This window comes from Bactrocera oleae, chromosome 6, assembly GCF_042242935.1.
Source record: "Bactrocera oleae isolate idBacOlea1 chromosome 6, idBacOlea1, whole genome shotgun sequence".
In the NCBI taxonomy this organism is placed as follows: domain Eukaryota; kingdom Metazoa; phylum Arthropoda; class Insecta; order Diptera; family Tephritidae; genus Bactrocera; species Bactrocera oleae.
This window is the reverse complement of record NC_091540.1, coordinates 63,970,147-63,987,607: the sequence shown is the minus strand read 5'-3', so window position 1 is coordinate 63,987,607 and position 17,461 is coordinate 63,970,147. Positions and strand designations below refer to the sequence as shown.

Here is a 17,461-nt window from a genome sequence, read left to right as displayed (position 1 = left end):
TATAGAAAAATTTGATTTTTGGCGATCGGTCTCCTTTCGGTGAAAATTTCCTTGTCTGAAATTATTGTTCTGAAATTAGTCATTCGAGAAAACGAGTTTAAAGTTTTGAAAGCTGATTACACTAAGTTAAAAATTCTTACAACTTCACTCATTTCTCCAAAACTATTTGCCAGATTCCAAATATATGTCTTACGATATATATATAACTCTTTATTTCTTTCTAGCAGCGCTAGTTTTTGTGATACAGGTACTTCTTGAAATATCGCTATTCGTCTTACTTGGATTAACTTTTGGGGCATAAAATTACCAAATGCCATAAATAAACCGCTATGTCTACATTAAGAAGAACTACTTTGGGAAACCATTAAATAGTATATAACTGCCTGATATGCGCCGATTTTAAACTGGTAAATTTTCTTTTGGGTCAACAAGGCGGATATACCAAATACCCCTGTTGCATGTGCTTATGGTAGTATGAGTGTGATGAAGCCCCCCTAGTAGCTAGAGACTGCATGATATGACCCCCTCTTCATATAAAATTAGGTCTGATAAAACAGTTTGTAAAAGCTCTAAACAAGAATGGCGAATGTTTTAAATATTATATATAAGTAAAATATTTCCGAAGTTGAGCACAGGAAAAATTAAAGCTGGTGTTTTTGACGGTCCTCAAATCAAGGAACTAATAAAGGACCTACATTTTTGAGATTGTATGACAGATAAGGAGAAATCTGCATGGATTGAATTTATTTAGGATGTGCAACATTTCTTAGGAAATAAGAGTCTCCAGACTACATTCAACATATTGAGAAGCTCATATTACACTTCCAGAGACAAGGATGTAATATGAACATCAAGTGCATCACTTCCTCTTTAGCCATTTAGACCGCTTCCCAGAAAATTTCGGCGACTTAAGCAAAGAACAAGGAGAACGCTTTCATCAGGATATTCGCAGTATAGATATCACTCTTAGTCCACCCCACCAGGGTGGTTGGAATGCAAATATGATAGCTGATTGCTGCTGGAGCATTCAAAACAAGACTAATGTTTCTACTAATTCAGTAAAAGCACATAAAAGAAAGTTTTTTATGCTAAGTAAGAGCAATACATTTTTTTATTCCAAAATTGTATTATTTTTGGTTAAAATATAATATGTTCATATTAAAAAACTAGAGCTGCTAGATAAAAACTGACCACAGATTTGAAATCAGCGTGTCAAAATCATGCACAATCGGGTAAGAAACATCATAAAACAAAACTACAGTTTCCCAGTGCTATTTTCTAATATATGAACAATACTACAAATATATGTAGGTACATATATGCAATTTTACTAATTTTAAATACAACAACAATTAACACATGCATATGTAATATATAATATGTATAAAATTCTATTTATGTATTATATGTATATTATAGATTGAATAAAAATCGTAATTATAATAACAATATGCGTTAATTTGACAATTTTATTTATTTTGACTATTGGAAAATATGCGATATTTCATATAACACGCAACAGCAGTAGTAACTGTACTTTATTTACTTAAGCATACACTAGATATACATATATAATACATGCATAACATTTATTCGCCCACCACTGTATGCATCTACAAGATTAAATATCTTGTTTTGCATTTTGTATGACATGCTGTCCTGATTTCGTGCTTTGTTTTGCTTCGCCAAAATTCACATTTACGCTTTGCCTCAAGTTTCGCCTTCACGGAGTTGCTAGATTACTAGAACAGAAGAAATGTCAAAGAATTACGAGCTTGTCCATCCATAAGCTTATATAAAAAACAAAAACATTATTATGCATTTAGTTTAACAACTATACATTTTTCACACTAAATATATACAATGCTGACCTATAAATTTATATATACATATGTATATGATTAATATTTTTTTGTTTATCTGGTTGTCCACCCTGTTTTCCGATCATGAGTCGAAGATGTCATTAAATTAGCGGCAAAACGTGAGCGTTTGTATAGAAGTTACCGCGTATTTTATTATATTGTGAAGATTTTAGCGTATTTGTTTTGATTCGTTATTTTATTATATATCCGAAAGATTGTGAATGCAAGTGTATTTTTGAATGTTTTATGTCATTTTAAACTTGTGTGTCACTGCATGTTAAAACGTGCGTAGATTGGTAAGGAGGGAGTGTACCAATTATGTCTGGAAAGCGTAATATATCGTATGTTAAACCACAAGATCCGAGCTTTCTAGCCAAGTTAAAGTCACAAATCGGGTATAAAGAGGGGCCAACTGTTGAAACCAAGGTAATTATTAGAAGCGCTTTGCTGGATTGAAAAAATTAATGTGGAAAACTTTAGCGTCAAAAAGTTGACTTCGACGACCATAGCTCAGATAGCGACCGCGAAGAGGAGAAGCCCCAAATAGTTGTTTTGCAGAGTGGAGATTTGACAGCTGAAGAAGTGCAGAAAGAGGAGGCTCGAATCGAAAAAGGTACAAGTCTTTATTTAGAAAATTGCGTATAAATACTATATAGTGAATACCAGGAGGCACTATAACAAAAAAACAGTAAATATTATTTGGCACGTATATGTGTACATATATTAGTCAAGGTAAAAAAGTCATCATAAGTTTATAGTATAATATATATATATATATATATACGTATGTTGGTGCGCAGAAAATCAGACACCGTCCCCCACAATGTGGATGTCCGTCCGTCCGTTCTGTCATTTCTTATAATTATTGTATTCCTTTTCGCTTTGTTTTTGTTGTTTACACTGGTAGAGTGTTGCCTGACTGGCTCTTGGTTGTCAATTTTAGCTGTCAGTTTAGTTCAGTTCAGTTGAGTCAGAGTCGAGCGTTGTGTCGTTTTCTTTGCTTTAACCGTTTCGTCCACGCTTTTTCCTCATTTTCGCCAACTGCAAAATTTAATTTAACAAAAAAGTGGAAAAATCGAAAGGTATATGAAAAAGTGAAGTTTTCGTATTTGGTGTTTTGTTTTAAAATAGTTATTTATTTATATGTAGACGCGTTAATATGTACATATTATTGTATGCAAAGGTGTTAAAAAAAAAGTATTTCATTGCTCAAAAGTTTAAGCCATACATTAAATTATTTATTTAGATGTGTTACGGAAAACCCATGGTTTCGAACTAAAATAAAAACTATTTTTATGGATATAAGCCAACTTTTATAATTGGTCAACTGAAATGCGCAATGTCCTCGGTAAAAGATACATAACCTATAAATTTTTGGCCCAGAGGAGTCCCATTTAAGTTGGACCTCATACCACCGCCTACCGATTATTTTTACTTAGCCACGCCTCGGTGGTCCGTCGTTTTCTTCAATCCCCGTCTGCATCACCATCAAGGCTGCAAGCAATGCTGTACACCAATTTAAGACACCTCGACTACCACCGTTGCAAGTTACATGCCAGCGGAGCACCCTTGATGTGGTGACACACGCACACGTTTAGACATTATACTGGGGCTCCGCTAAAGCAAACCGACCGATGAAAAATTGTGTGAAAGAGAAATTGATGAAGCAGGCAACAGCTGCCTAGTAGCAGTTGGCATAGTCGCTGCGGGGTAATGAGACGTTGAAAGGGAAAAGAACAGCGAACGGTCGTGCAAAAAGCAAAGTTAACGAATAAAGATGTAAAAAAAAAAACAGAGTAAATTAAAGAGGAAAAGAGAATGGCAAGTGGTTTCGTCCAAGCCAGTAATGAATAGAATTTGGAGCGTCGAATGTGGCAAGCAATGCGGGGTGAGGTAAAAGTATATGGCATGAAGAGTGAGGAGCGTTTGGATGGCGGTAGCGGGTTGGCAGGCTGAAGGCTATCACGATAAACCCAAGCGATACAAACAGACATTTTCGACGCTAATATGTATGACCATATGTAAACTTGTGGAGTAAACAGGGGAGGGAAAGTAGATCATCGAGAAGCTAGAAACTAAAGAAACAAATATAAATAGTAAAAGTAACGAATATAATACATGTGTATATAATTTTTAAAATAACTTTCAACGCGCAACATGATTTCGACAGAGTTCAAGAAACACCAACATTAGTATAGAGTAAAAGGATAATATAAGAAGCGGAAATCTTCATATAATATTTTGCACATATCTTTAATATACATATTTTGAAATCCTCTTATATAATAAAGACCAATTTATAAATCTATCTTTAAATTTTATTCATACAGAAGCAGCGGAGGCAAAAGCCGATCTCAGTAAGCCAATAGTGTTCCAGAAGCGAAAAGAAAGTCAAAGTAATTCGGAAGCATTGACAAGTGCCGACAGCTCTATATCCAATAATCATAGTTCCAATACCTCTCAAACAAACAAAAAGGTCGAAGAAAGAAAGGAAAAATCAAACAAAGGCGAATCCAAATCACTTAAAAAGAAGAAGGACAACCAAAAAAGCAAGCTATCGTTTAACGTCGACGAGGAGGAAGACGACGACATATAAAATTGAATCAAATACAAAGTCACGCTAGGCATTGTTTACTTCTTAAATAGTGTCCAACACTTCCATTTGATGGTCAAAATGTAAGTTAAAATTTTGTTAATTTTTACACTGATTCTACACTGATTTACTAATGTTAATGGTAGATTATCGATTACATGATTATACAGAATTTAAAAACATCAAGTTATTGCCTTACCCTAGCGCCCACTCCTAGATACTCATTTTCCAACAACAAATATTAATGGCAACAATACTGTTCTTTAATATACATATACTCAATTCCATTTGTATGTTAATTATTTATGAAATTATAAACCAATATAATAAAATACATACATATTCTGATGACAGACCCAACTTGAATCATTATTATAATTTTTTTTTTTTTTTTTTTTTTCAATTTAATATACTTTTCCTTTACATGTAAATCTGTGTAAAGCAATCTACTCATACCAAATGACGCATTTACTACTGTAAAGTAATATTTTTTATACCCTGAACAGGGATTAAGTTTGCAAAATCCGGAAGGAAACGTAGGTGACTCTTTAAAATATTATTTGTATATAGGTATGTATGATCAGCTTGACGAGCTGAATAGATTTTGGCATGTCCGTCTGTATATAGAAGAACTATCTGCTAATTTGCCGAAAACGCCCATATGGGATTTTTCAAAGCAGCGATACAATATATTGTATCACAGCATATTTCAGATCGGGCAACTAAAGGATATAGCTGGCCTATCAAAATCATGGTTTTTTTATACCTTTTTATGCCATGCGAAATTCTGAAGTGGAGTATATTATAACTTCCGTGCAGTCGTTTTTTTTTCTTGTTCTTTCTTATTCGAAAATTTTTTCTCTCTTTCTTTGTGTAAATTATTTTAATTTAATCATGAAAATTAGATTTTATATAAACTGTTTTAATCACCTGATAAAAATTAATTTAAAAATTTTATATTCCACCACGCCCCTATAATAAAAGTATCAATTATTTGATAGTTGTGATATAGAAAACGGCGAACGCATATCTTTATTTCGTAGATAAAATGATAGAGTTAAAAGTGAGCGAGTTGAGTACTAGCAATTCCAATGGCTTTAGCGACTATGTCTCTGGGGTTTTACTTTAAATACGAAAATGTATGTTTTAAATATGCTCATATTTATTACAATGGGCTTAAAAAAGGCCTAGGTGCTTCGTCAGACAGCCACTCTACCTACCTACTTAGCTACCCACTCACATTATTATTTTCCTTTAGGATGAACTAAAGGAAATTATTTAATGATGAGTCGTGTTAGTAAATTGCTTTCTACTTTGCTTTTTGTACAGAACCCTAACATATTTAGGAAAACTATTAATAAGAAACTTCGTTGGATTTATTGTATTTCTTCAAATGGCATTGTGGTTCTTAATCGGATATAAATCCCAATTGTTCCTATTCTATGGACTTTCAACGTGTCGTACCAACAAATGTCACGTTCTTATTTTTTTTTTTTACAAGAATAAAACTCAATTTACCATAATATAATAATAAGTTATGACATCACATAATTTACATATAAATACTACCAATTAAATATGTATATATATATACATACATAAAGTACATAAATGCAATGAACTGAGAAACCACTGTACATACATAATTGGAATTTATATATATGACAACATACTGATAGCCTAACTACTCAAGTCGAACTAGAAACAATGACTTGCCTATAAAGAGAGGGATGCCTTTGGCTGTATAAAATCCGGGTCAATACCGGTAACATAAAATCGACTGTTGCGGGAATTGTAGGCTGCTGTTGTGGGAATGAGAAGAGTCCCCGCATAACACAAACCACCCCTTTGCACTCACTTAACAAGTCTTTCCCTTTGATCGGTCCCCGTTGAAACAGCTCGTTTCCTGGATCTATCGCTAAATGATTTCGATGACATTTGATCTTGCACTTTCCTTCAAACAGGGCTTAGGTACTCGCCACAACAACTAGAAACAATCAATTGTTTAATGAAATACACAAACCAAAATTTTCTTTAAATCGCAAAATTAACCATGTCAGATAAACAAAGCATTTAAATGAGTTGGTAAAAAATTAAAATTAATATATGTAATATTATCATCGTAGTAGTTAGAGGGCTGCACTATAAATGACTTCGATTCCAGTTTCCAATTGGTAAACCAATTGTTGTTTTGGTTATAATGGTTCAGGTTATTATCAATGAAATATTGTATGCATAAAAACATGAATAGTTACAAACTCACGTGACAAATTACTTCAATATTATAAACATTAATCTTCACTTCATTTACTTTGCTTGGCTTGAGCTTCCCAGAAACTGTAAAGGAAATTTTGCATTTGTAGAAAAAAAATTTCCCGCTCCTTTATACTACAAGTATATTGATTGAGGAGCAAACCCTTATTTCTTGAAGCCGAAATATCCAACTTTATTTAACATCCATTCTTAACTACTTTGTTTAGATGTATATAAATAATATATAAATTTATTAATAATGGCATGAATACCAAATATTTTTTTTTAATAATAATGTTTTAGGTCTTTCAAGCTTGAACTTCCAATGCTTGAAAAGTAAAACGATATGTCTCAGTTTTGTATAAAAATGTATATTCGTTCATTATGCAATTTGCACATGTACATATATACACAAAAGTATAAATGTGTATATACAGGTAACATACATACATTTATGTATGTATGAAAGGCATAACTATATATACATATATCTGTATGTATGTATATACCATAAATGCATATGTAAGTTTGTATGAGAGTAATTGTTTCCTCTAAAACCAGACACATACATACATTGAAATCAACTACTTAATATCGAACTTTATTTCTTAAGCTAAAATTTTAAAACTAGAAATGATAAAATATATTCAAGAAAATTATCGATTTATATATTCACATATGTATATATATATTTAACGAGTGAAGATGGTCCTGTTCGTTCAATGAACTTATGAATGTACTTACATATGTGAGTATGAAAGTACCGTATTATTGTATATGTGTAGATATGTATTTATAACATACATATGTATGTTTGTATCTAAAACATGCAATACCTATATTTAATGAAATTTAATACGAAGGTAGTAGCAAGCGGTAATATACTAAAATAAAATGCTATTGACATGGGCTTTAAACAGATGTGGATTACATACACACATATGTATATTTTCACATATAAAATGTAATAATCCTATATAGTCGTTTAAAAGAAGAGTATATTACCATTCAATCTTCACTGCAGCAAAAACTCACATGCTTTTGTGCCAATATCAGTTTTGTCAGCATGAATACAAATATATATAGTGTACAAATGTATGTATAAATTTACCTACTAAATACATATGTGTGAATGTATTTGGCATTACTAGCTCAGCGCGCCATCAAACTGCTCCGAAGGCACAAAAGTAGTGGCAAAAGAAACACCACAATCTTCTATTTTGTTTTGTTTACCAAATTCTCACGCAGTTTTACCTATTTGACATTTCGCTTTATAGTTAAAAATCAAAAACATTCTGCCTGCTCTCTCTTTACGATGCTTTTTGCCGCTTGGAGAGTGCTTCAAATGTGTGAGCGGAAACCAAACTGAACCAGCTGTCATCAGAATTATTCGTGGTCTTATATCATTTTGTGTCTGATACTCAACAGAAAACAAATGCGAATATATGAAATAAGCAATACAAAAGTAAAAGAGCATTTCTATGTGGCGGCCGGTGAGAATCCGGTACGAAAACACAGTGTTGCTTCACTTGACAGAAGCGGAATTATAGAAAGTGCATTGCTATTAATGTATATGTTTGTACAGTTAAGTAAATATTTGTTATTATCAATGAAACAAATGTCTTGCTGACCTATAATGAGATTTTCAAGTGTTTCGTAACAGTTTTTCTACAACTAAAAAAAGTTCAATAGGCTTTTTTAACAAGTAGTTAAAGTGACAGCACTTGGCCGGACATAAATACCGGACCTTCCGTTTTGCGTGAATCTTAACTGCCGTGCTAACAATTGTAGATATTTATATATTAAAACCCTTACTAGGTTAGGTTATGTAGTAGGACTGATCCTGGTACCAAAGGTGACGCAAGACAGCTGTGAACGCTGGTACTTTGTGATTTTCAAGAACTATGCATAACCAGACCCTCCTACTAACTGATTATAAAAACATTTATTGATTCACCTTAACAAGTTTACATTAAATATTTGCAAATTCAAGCTTAATTAATTATTAAAATTTTAGAACAAGGTGTCTTTTTTAAAATGGTAGAATTAAATAATAAAAATTTACGTAAAGAAATAATATTTTATTAATTATTAGGTGCCTTCAGTGAAAAAGGGTTACCTCAATTTTATATTCTGATTTCCTGGAAATCATCAGCTATAAATGCAGTAAATACAGCAACCCTGTTCATTACTAGTTATATTGGTTTGGCAAGAGTTGATTACACTCTCGCGCCATTCTGATGTCTTTAGTTAGTATAGTAAGTTGGCAACGAGTACCGTGTATCATAGTAGATATTTGTATTTAGTTCGCCTGATCATAGACGCCTCCAATCTCTAGTTACTTTTTTTTTTAGTCCAATACTTTTTGTTGTGCTTCTTACCTGCCGCAATCTAACTACTATATCTGTGTCTACTTACATTTGACAACAGGAAAAATCTAAAAAAAAAAGCCAACTAGTGAACAATAACAAAAAATGATTAGAGAGAGAAACAAGAGCAAATAGTCACAAAAGCAGTGTGCAGAGGTGGGTAAAAGATGTTAGCTTATAGGGTAGCGTAACTAAAACAACAGCGCTAATGTTTGTAACGCACACATCCATACATGCTGCAAATGACTTTGACATGAATGAAGTGAATGACAAAATACTAACAAGAAATAAATTTTTTTTGTATATTTAATAAATCTATAACTAATAAAAAAAGCATCGCTAAAATTCAAACCATTGCGCTGTTCTAATAAGGATAGCAAATGCAGTGTCTTGCAAAGAAATCCATGTGCATATCAAAATATTTTGTTTTGATTACAATCAATCATTTGCTCAAACGCCGGTTGTACAAAAATTACAATTACCTTTTTGCCTATAAAGATTTATATGTGTATAGGCATGTAATTAAATGCTTAATTTAATTTGTACATGTTGATTTATTGAGTTATATTAGGCAAAAAAAACATATTAAGAGTTAATTATTAGTCTTAAAAAAATAAAAATATATATAAATATGTATATGTAATGTATGTATAATCTACTTACCTATTTATGCATATATGTACCCAATCTGCAAAGAGATGATCCAAATGTCTCTGATTAATTATTTATTATATACTACATCTAATTAACTTTATACTATTTGAGTGCATGCACTATAATATAATATTATATGGCATATAGAAGTATGTATATATTTATTATATAAACCCCTATTATATATAAATATGTATGTACATATGTACCCTTACTCATTATTGGTTTAACTATAGCTAGAAAGGACACGAACTTTTACTTGCGAATACTGAAATATATGTGTAATCAAATATGCACAAATGTACATATCTATATGATATACTTTAAAATTAAAGCTATTTATTGCATGTATGTATATACATATGGTATGTACATATAACTATGTATACATACACAATTGATTTTTCGGATTTATCTAGTTATAGATACATACGTACATATGTATACATTTACGTATGTGTGTTTTCAATTGCATACAGGTATATACTTAACTATTCACAAACTACATGCATTATTTAATGTAAAAATTTGTATATTTTAACATACATATATTGCAAACGACTGTACATATACATATGTATAGTATCTAAACGCCATTTTAAAAATATACATTTGTATATAAATATATGCATACAAGTATATACATATGTATATATGTGTTTATGTTTATATACATATAAGTAAGTGCTTACCTCTACGTTTGTATAGAAAATCCAATATGGCGTCTAATCGTTTGTGTGTCCCTCTGTCGTTCCGTCCGTCCATCCATTGCATCAATTCTCTTTTTTGCGTCTTTCCATCTTCTATCCCACTGTTCGTAGCTGCTGCATTATATACATACTTATATATATTTATATATATATATATATATATATATATATATACATGTATGTAATTATATAGTTTTCTTCCTAATGTCCGTCCAGTAGTCCGCCCAATGCTGTGTTTTCCTTTCTTAAGCGATTCTTTGAAACTTTCATTTGCCAATAATTTTTGATGATTTTTCAGATATTCTTGTGGCTTTTGCGAATACTTCTTTTTTTAGCTTATATAGATATAATATAATAAAACATATACATATGTATATGTGTATATATGTTTGTTACCCAACATTTCTTGTATTACGTTTTCATCGGTTTTTTCTTACTTACCATTATATGTGAATTGCAAATTTTTGGTCTTTGTTAACTGACTTATTTTTTTAATATTAACTTTTTTATATACATATGTACAAAAATTTAATATGTTAAATTACATTCCCTCGAACGTTCATATCTATTTATGTATGTCATAAGATCTTTAGAAGTTAATGAAATGTTTTGATTCTCAAAATTTAAGTAATATATTTACTGCAATTATTATTTTATTTATAATTCTACTATGATTTTTAACGAATATTTTAATAGTATTTTTCTATTTGAGTGAATAGTAATTTTTGTTTTTTTTATTCGACAGTACATACATATGTATATATGTCAAAATAAAATAATATTTAGTATATTAAAAAAGAATATATAGTAAATACTCAACATACATATTTTTGAGTAATAATTCCAAAAAAAAACACAATTATCTATAAAATAAATCAATAATCAAAAACAAATTAATAAAACAATTAACTTATACTAAGTAGATATTATGTAAACAAACTTTTCAAATAACATTGCATCATTTTGTTCACTATTTTCTTTTTGCAGTTAAATTTTGTTGAGAAAATATAAACGCTTGAAGCAAATGACTGAAGTCGATGGTATAATGCCAGAGGCAACAACACAACCCATTTCCTCCACTCATGCTATAACTGAGGAACACTCAGTGCCCAGTAGTAGCGATTACACGGATGCCAATGCTTCGGCAGTGGTCAGCAATGATGAACAACAACAATTGAAAGAACAGAATGGTTTGAACAAAATCAATAACAGTCAAGTGTCAACGGACGTCGACATGCGTAACGAGCAAATGGACGTAGATGGCGCTGATACCGAAGAAGAAGATGATTCCCAAATGACGGCATCATCTACCACAGAAAACGGCAGAGGTGTAGAAGGTGGCGGTGGTGAAGATAGTAAAATGTCAACGGGCGAAGATGATGGGAATGCGGCGCACGTAGAAGAAGAAAAACGACTAAATAATGATAATAAAGTCGATGGCTTAATCGTTCCCATGGTGGCCAGTTTAAAGGATAAATCGCGAAGTTTTTGCAATGATGAATTACAAAATTCGAATACTTACACAGACAAATCTGGTGGTGGTGAAAGCGACGATGACACACACCGATCGCGTAGTACTGTTGGCGAAGCGACTGATCCAAAAGACAATAGTAATGAACCAAGTGAAAGTTTAGAAAGACCAGCCACCGTTAGCAGTAATACCGATAGCGTTAGTGAAATAGAGGGCGCCGATATACACAGTCATGAGAGCAAGGTGATTAAAGACAAAGAGCACAAATTAAATGCAAACAAGAATGAAACGGATGACAGCAGAAGTGTCGGTGTCGATGATACCGGGGCAGACCCACTTTCGATAAGCAACGATATAAAGATGCAAGATCAAAAGAAAGAAAACGGTGTCCCAAAGAACGACGCTGGTGGCTTTGTGGACCTGGGCGATGACTCAGACGATGAAGTGATGGCAGTATCAAAAGCAAATGCGGCTGATACTACAATAAACAACACTGAAAATAGTACGGCAGTGACGTCGTCGAATGCTACTGCTGTACGTAAGACACGTTCGATATGCAGTGACTCAGATGGCGCTGTAGTTATTGCCTCAGATTCAGATACAGAAGCTAATAGCAACATGCCGTCAAAGCAAAAAGCATCGAATGAGACACAAATCATTGACGATGACGAAGATGATGATTGCGTAGTTATTGAGGATGATACACCTGCGCCACGACTACAAGCGGCAAGTGATTTGAGTAAACGCAAGAGCATGGCTATGGACTCGCCACAGCACTCGGATGACTCGCAACCGCCAAGTAAACGTCAGCGTAGCGTAGGACCTGGATCCTCTACTAATCAAATTTCCATAAAAGATGCACGTTCACTTATGGCACATGATACCGCATCAGCAACTGCTGCTGCAGTCGCAGCTGCCAGAAAAGTAGCCGAGAGCAACGTATATCCCGTAAATATTACGCCAGCAGCTAATATAGCATCACCGGGAGGACCACCAAAACTTATACCTGTCGGAAATCCAAGTATGCCCATAAATAATGCCGGTGGCATAAATCCTGTTTCCTTCCCAGGACTTGGTAGTGCGAATGCAGCGAATTTACTACCTGGCCTTACGGACGACATGTTTGTACTAGAGGCACCTTCGTTTATCGTTCCCTATATTTATGAGAAGCCACCAGTGGACAATCTCAGGAATATAGTTAAAGATATCGAAGATAAATATAAACTGACGAAAGATGATCTCGCTGACGCAGATAAAGCTGATGAATTCGACATGATGACCGAACAGAATAAGGAAGACAAAGAAGACAAAAACAATAAAAAGAAGAAACGGCGACGTGGCGCCGACGATCCCGATGAGTCGTGGTCAGAGGAATCGGAAGAAGATGATGACGATGACGACGACGATGATTCGGAATCCGGTATGCGCACTAAAGTCTTAATCAAAGAAGTTTCCGATGATTTGCCCGCACTAAAAGGCGCCATTAAACCAGCAGCGGCACTTGTGCAATCGCCAAGCACCTCTGCACAAAATTCCACCATAGCCCCGAAACCCGGTCAAGAGAATTATTTCGAAAGTCCACTGGGTAAATTTTTCATGGACATCGGTGTAGGTCTGGTACAAGAATTTGTACAGTCAGATTTAATACGTTTGCAAAAACGTAAAATGCGCAAAAGTCTGGGAAAGAATATTACAGAGTTTGAGCGTGCTATAACAGCACTGTCTGGCAACTTGGAAGCTTCACGCAAAAAGAATACACCCTTCAAATTTACCATGAAACGCTGTGAGTTCTGTAATTTCAAGTCGGAATCTGCACTCTCCATGGCCAATCATTATGAAACACCCCATATGAATGGTGCGTTGTATAAGTGTAATTTCTGCGCTTTTGAGATACGTAACGCCACCGAAATTGTTTATCACATGGAAGCGATACACAACATCAAAGCGCGTCTCATTAAACCGTTACCGTATCATCAGTGCCCGAATTGTGGATTCGAAGATAATGGCAAGGCTAAATTGGCACGCCATCAACCGGTTTGCGCGAAGAAATTCCGCCCTGAAATTAATTTAGCACCGCCTGCTGATTGGGAGGCACCAGCGAAAATACCGCGTATCAAACCGCGTCATGGACTCGTGGGCACTGCGACGGCGTATCAGGTAAAATGAAACATTTACTCAATATTATTTTTTCATTTATTAACTTTTTGATTTTCTTAGGCAATGGCTGCGCAAGCTGCGGCACAAAAGGCAGCGCTTGCATCCATACAACAACAGCAACAGGCAGCAGCTCAAGCGCGTACCATGCAAGCGGCGGCACTTGCTGCACAAAACGCTGCAAATAAGATACGCGGCCGCCCTCCAGTTATCACAACACAAAAAACCGGTCCCTTGCCAAGTGGGCCAATGCTACGTGGACCCGCACCTATACGCTCCCAAATGGCCACGAATGTGGTGCAGCCCAATAACTACCAAGTACCAGGCGGACAACTCTTGCAGGTTTGTCAATATTTGAAAACATAAACAATAGCTATAAAATTAAAAACAAATGCAAATTGTAACCACTTTTGCCCATAGGCAGCAAATGCTTTTGCTAAAAAAACGCTTACCGGTCAACCAAGTATTTCTATAACTCCACTACCTCGCCAAAACACTGCGCAGCCAGTTGTGACCTCGCCGTCAACAAGCAAACTGCCACCGACCGGTATGAAGCCTGGCCAAAACCTAATGGTAGGTGGTGGTGGCAATAGCAAAACACAATTTGTCATCTGTGAAATTTGTGATGGTTACATTAAGGATTTGGAACAACTACGCAACCACATGCAATGGATGCATAAAGTGAAGGTATGCTACTTCTCATGTTATCATACCGATAGTCGATCTAATTATCGTATACTTTTGCTTGCAGATACACCCAAAAATGATTTACAACCGGCCGCCATTAAATTGCCAAAAGTGTCAATTCCGTTTCTTTACCGATCAAGGTCTGGAACGACATTTACTGGGCTCTCATGGTTTGGTCACAAGCTCGATGCAAGAAGCCGCTAATAAGGGAAAAGATGCCGGCCGGTGTCCCGTATGTGGCAGGGTAAGTTAACATAAAAAAAGCTAAAAAAAAAAATCGAATATATTAATAAAACATATTTATAAATATAAAACAGATGTATCAATGGAAACTGTTGAATCACGTGTCGCGCGACCATCACATGACACTGAAACCTGCACATTTGTCCTACAAATGCACAGTGTGTACAGCAACCTTTGGCATGTACAAACAATTTGAGACACACGTGTATACGGCGCACAGTACAGTCGCAAAAAAGGCTATGGATGGCAAAAAGAATAATACATCGGCTGCAGCGTCAAGTGCAGGTGGTATGGCCAGCGGCAGCGGTATGGGCGCACTTAATCATCAACAGCGTAGTAGTTTGATGGCAACGAATGACTCATTATTGAAGCCGCTTAAAATCAATGACGAAATCACAATTATACCGCAACCATCGTCAAAGCCTCGTATAACAAATATGGAAAGTCACATCATAGGTAAATATATAAAAACTACTGCAAACTAACTTCAACTAATGCCTTAGTATAAATAATTTTATTCTGCAATGAATTTGTAATCTTATTTAAAGACTTTACCACTGCTTAAACTTTTGACTAACCTTATTTCCATTTATTATTTATATAATATATCTGGCTTTAGCCCTTCCACCATTGTCAGTTGCAATCTGACGTATTGAGTTATTGCTCAAAAACTATAAAAACAGTATGAAATTGTAAGAGTTTTCTCGAATATATTTCAAAACTTAACCATGGAACAAAAAGATCATACTAAATTCATATAACACTAACACTATAATTACTAAATCATCAATAACTTTTCCAAATGCAAAAGCGAATTAATGTTTTTTATAGCAATAATAATGAAAATAATATTTTTAATTTTTTGTTTTACACTTGTTTGAGAAATGTAAATAGGCATTCTCGTAAAATGTATTTTTGTTCTGTTAGCAACATAAAACACCCTTCAATGTACATGATTCGGGTTCCAATGCGTTTATTTAAACCTGATTATCGTGTGACGGGGATTTTTATTATCCAGGGTCTTTTAAGGAGTAAATGTATTGCTTGTATTTATTTATATTCCTTTTTATTTTAATTTTTTTTTTTTTAATTTTCTATTTATATATATAATACAAAAAACACATTTTTTCTTTTCAGATTAAACATATTGCAGTATAATTCAGTAGGAAATATTATATAAAATGTGCTGCAATAAGGATAGTGAAGGAAAATCGAGTAGTGGAAAAAGCGTGCATTAAATTTACCAAATCAGGTCGCATTTCGTAATTTGCTTGATTCGACGCTGCCACGACGATCCAATCACACCTGTTCAAGTACATACATATAAGCTGTAACATACAAACAAATAGCAGCCGCTAAGCTACGCTGAAACCCATGGCAAACAGAGAGAAAACAACTAAAAGAAAAACACAACAACAATAACAAACAAACATAGCTTTGATAAACGGGCAGAAAGTGCGCAGTCATCAACGTTCAATCTAAATCACTATCACTACACTATTTTAGCCGGCTAGTTGAATGCAGTTGATGGATGTCACCCAAAATAATTTTAAATTTAACTTTTAAACAATTTGTGCGACAGCAAAAACACACTCGATTCAAGCACACATTGCGTGTGTTTTTGTGGGTACAGTAATTTTATTTATTAATTCTGTTAGTATGTAATGAAACATTAAAGATGTGGAAAACCAGGAGTAAGCACATTAATGGCGTGTAAATTAGTAAAAAAATAATAAAGGTAAATAATTACAGAAGTATAAGTGAATACATATTATTAGTTTATAGCAGAAGAAGAAAACAAAAAAAAAACAAAAAACACAAAAATATATAATAAAAATACACACATACATACACACCCAAATTTACACTAAGCATTAAAACACAAAAAAAAACTTAAAATCTAATTAATAAAATATTGAAAAATTAACAGTGGAAAGTATTTTTGAGAGCTAAGACAAAATTCTGTGTTTCATGCCACTTTTATGCCGCAGGCTTTATGAAGTTCTGGGTAGGGTAGTTTTTGATTTGCGTTGAGGAGTCAGTAGTGGTGGTTTTTGGGCATGAATAGGACCAAATCATTTCCGTTTATTTTTGTTTTGTTTTTCTCAAATATTCCTTTTTAGCTATGTGCAAATGTTTAATTAAAAAAATGAAACAAATAAGTATTTTTGTTTTTAGTTATGTCTTTCTTTTAACTACACACACACACACACCGTCCTCAAAAATAGCTTTCCAAATTACTGTAAAACTTCTCAATAACATTAGTATTTATAAGGGCCACAATATGCTAACGAAAACTTGCATGCGGAATGCATTATTTGTCATTCGTATACATTGTATTAAAGGCGCAAGGTCTGGGTGTTAGCTAATAATACAGGCTTGTGGGCTAGACATGCATAACATATATATTATTTAATATATATATATACATATACATGTATACTCGTATAAGGCACTAATTATAA

At 33.8% G+C, this 17,461-nt stretch overlaps 2 protein-coding genes across 4 annotated transcripts; both read left to right on the top strand.

Moving 5' to 3' along the window:
- Nucleotides 1-2,051: 2,051 nt before the first annotated feature.
- LOC106627450 (uncharacterized protein KIAA1143 homolog) lies at nucleotides 2,052-11,457 on the top strand. 3 transcript variants are annotated; one of them, XM_036364702.2, is made up of 4 exons: nucleotides 2,052-2,288; nucleotides 2,343-2,475; nucleotides 4,193-4,538; nucleotides 4,626-4,810. In XM_036364702.2, exons 1-3 carry the CDS (start codon nucleotides 2,181-2,183, stop codon nucleotides 4,456-4,458), a joined length of 507 nt encoding a protein of 168 aa, XP_036220595.2. In that variant the 5' UTR covers nucleotides 2,052-2,180; the 3' UTR covers nucleotides 4,459-4,538; nucleotides 4,626-4,810. The 3 variants fall into 3 exon arrangements, with proteins under 3 accessions (XP_036220595.2, XP_014103052.2, XP_036220594.2); XM_014247577.3 differs by having other exon boundaries at nucleotides 4,602-4,810; XM_036364701.2 differs by lacking the exon at nucleotides 4,626-4,810 and adding an exon at nucleotides 11,429-11,457 and having other exon boundaries at nucleotides 2,055-2,288.
- An 8-nt stretch (nucleotides 11,458-11,465) lies between these two features.
- Nucleotides 11,466-16,756, top strand: MEP-1. Its single transcript, XM_014247576.3, has 6 exons — nucleotides 11,466-14,069; nucleotides 14,130-14,408; nucleotides 14,487-14,753; nucleotides 14,818-14,997; nucleotides 15,071-15,452; nucleotides 16,134-16,756. Exons 1-6 carry the CDS (start codon nucleotides 11,466-11,468, stop codon nucleotides 16,136-16,138), a joined length of 3,717 nt encoding a protein of 1,238 aa, XP_014103051.2. The 3' UTR covers nucleotides 16,139-16,756.
- Nucleotides 16,757-17,461: the final 705 nt, after the last annotated feature.

What these genes read in the sequence shown, in the direction of transcription:
- LOC106627450 (XM_036364701.2), top strand. Translation starts at nt 2,181, where the DNA reads ATGTCTGGAAAGCGTAATATATCGTATGTTAAACCACAAGATCCGAGC. An exon ending in GGCCAACTGTTGAAACCAAG is followed by an intron (nt 2,289 to 2,342) that starts GTAATTATTAGA and finishes GGAAAACTTTAG; the next exon opens with CGTCAAAAAGTTGACTTCGA. An exon ending in GGAGGCTCGAATCGAAAAAG is followed by an intron (nt 2,476 to 4,192) that starts GTACAAGTCTTT and finishes TTATTCATACAG; the next exon opens with AAGCAGCGGAGGCAAAAGCC.
- MEP-1 (XM_014247576.3), top strand. Translation starts at nt 11,466, where the DNA reads ATGACTGAAGTCGATGGTATAATGCCAGAGGCAACAACACAACCCATT. An exon ending in CAGGCGGACAACTCTTGCAG is followed by an intron (nt 14,409 to 14,486) that starts GTTTGTCAATAT and finishes TTTTGCCCATAG; the next exon opens with GCAGCAAATGCTTTTGCTAA. An exon ending in GGTGTCCCGTATGTGGCAGG is followed by an intron (nt 14,998 to 15,070) that starts GTAAGTTAACAT and finishes AATATAAAACAG; the next exon opens with ATGTATCAATGGAAACTGTT.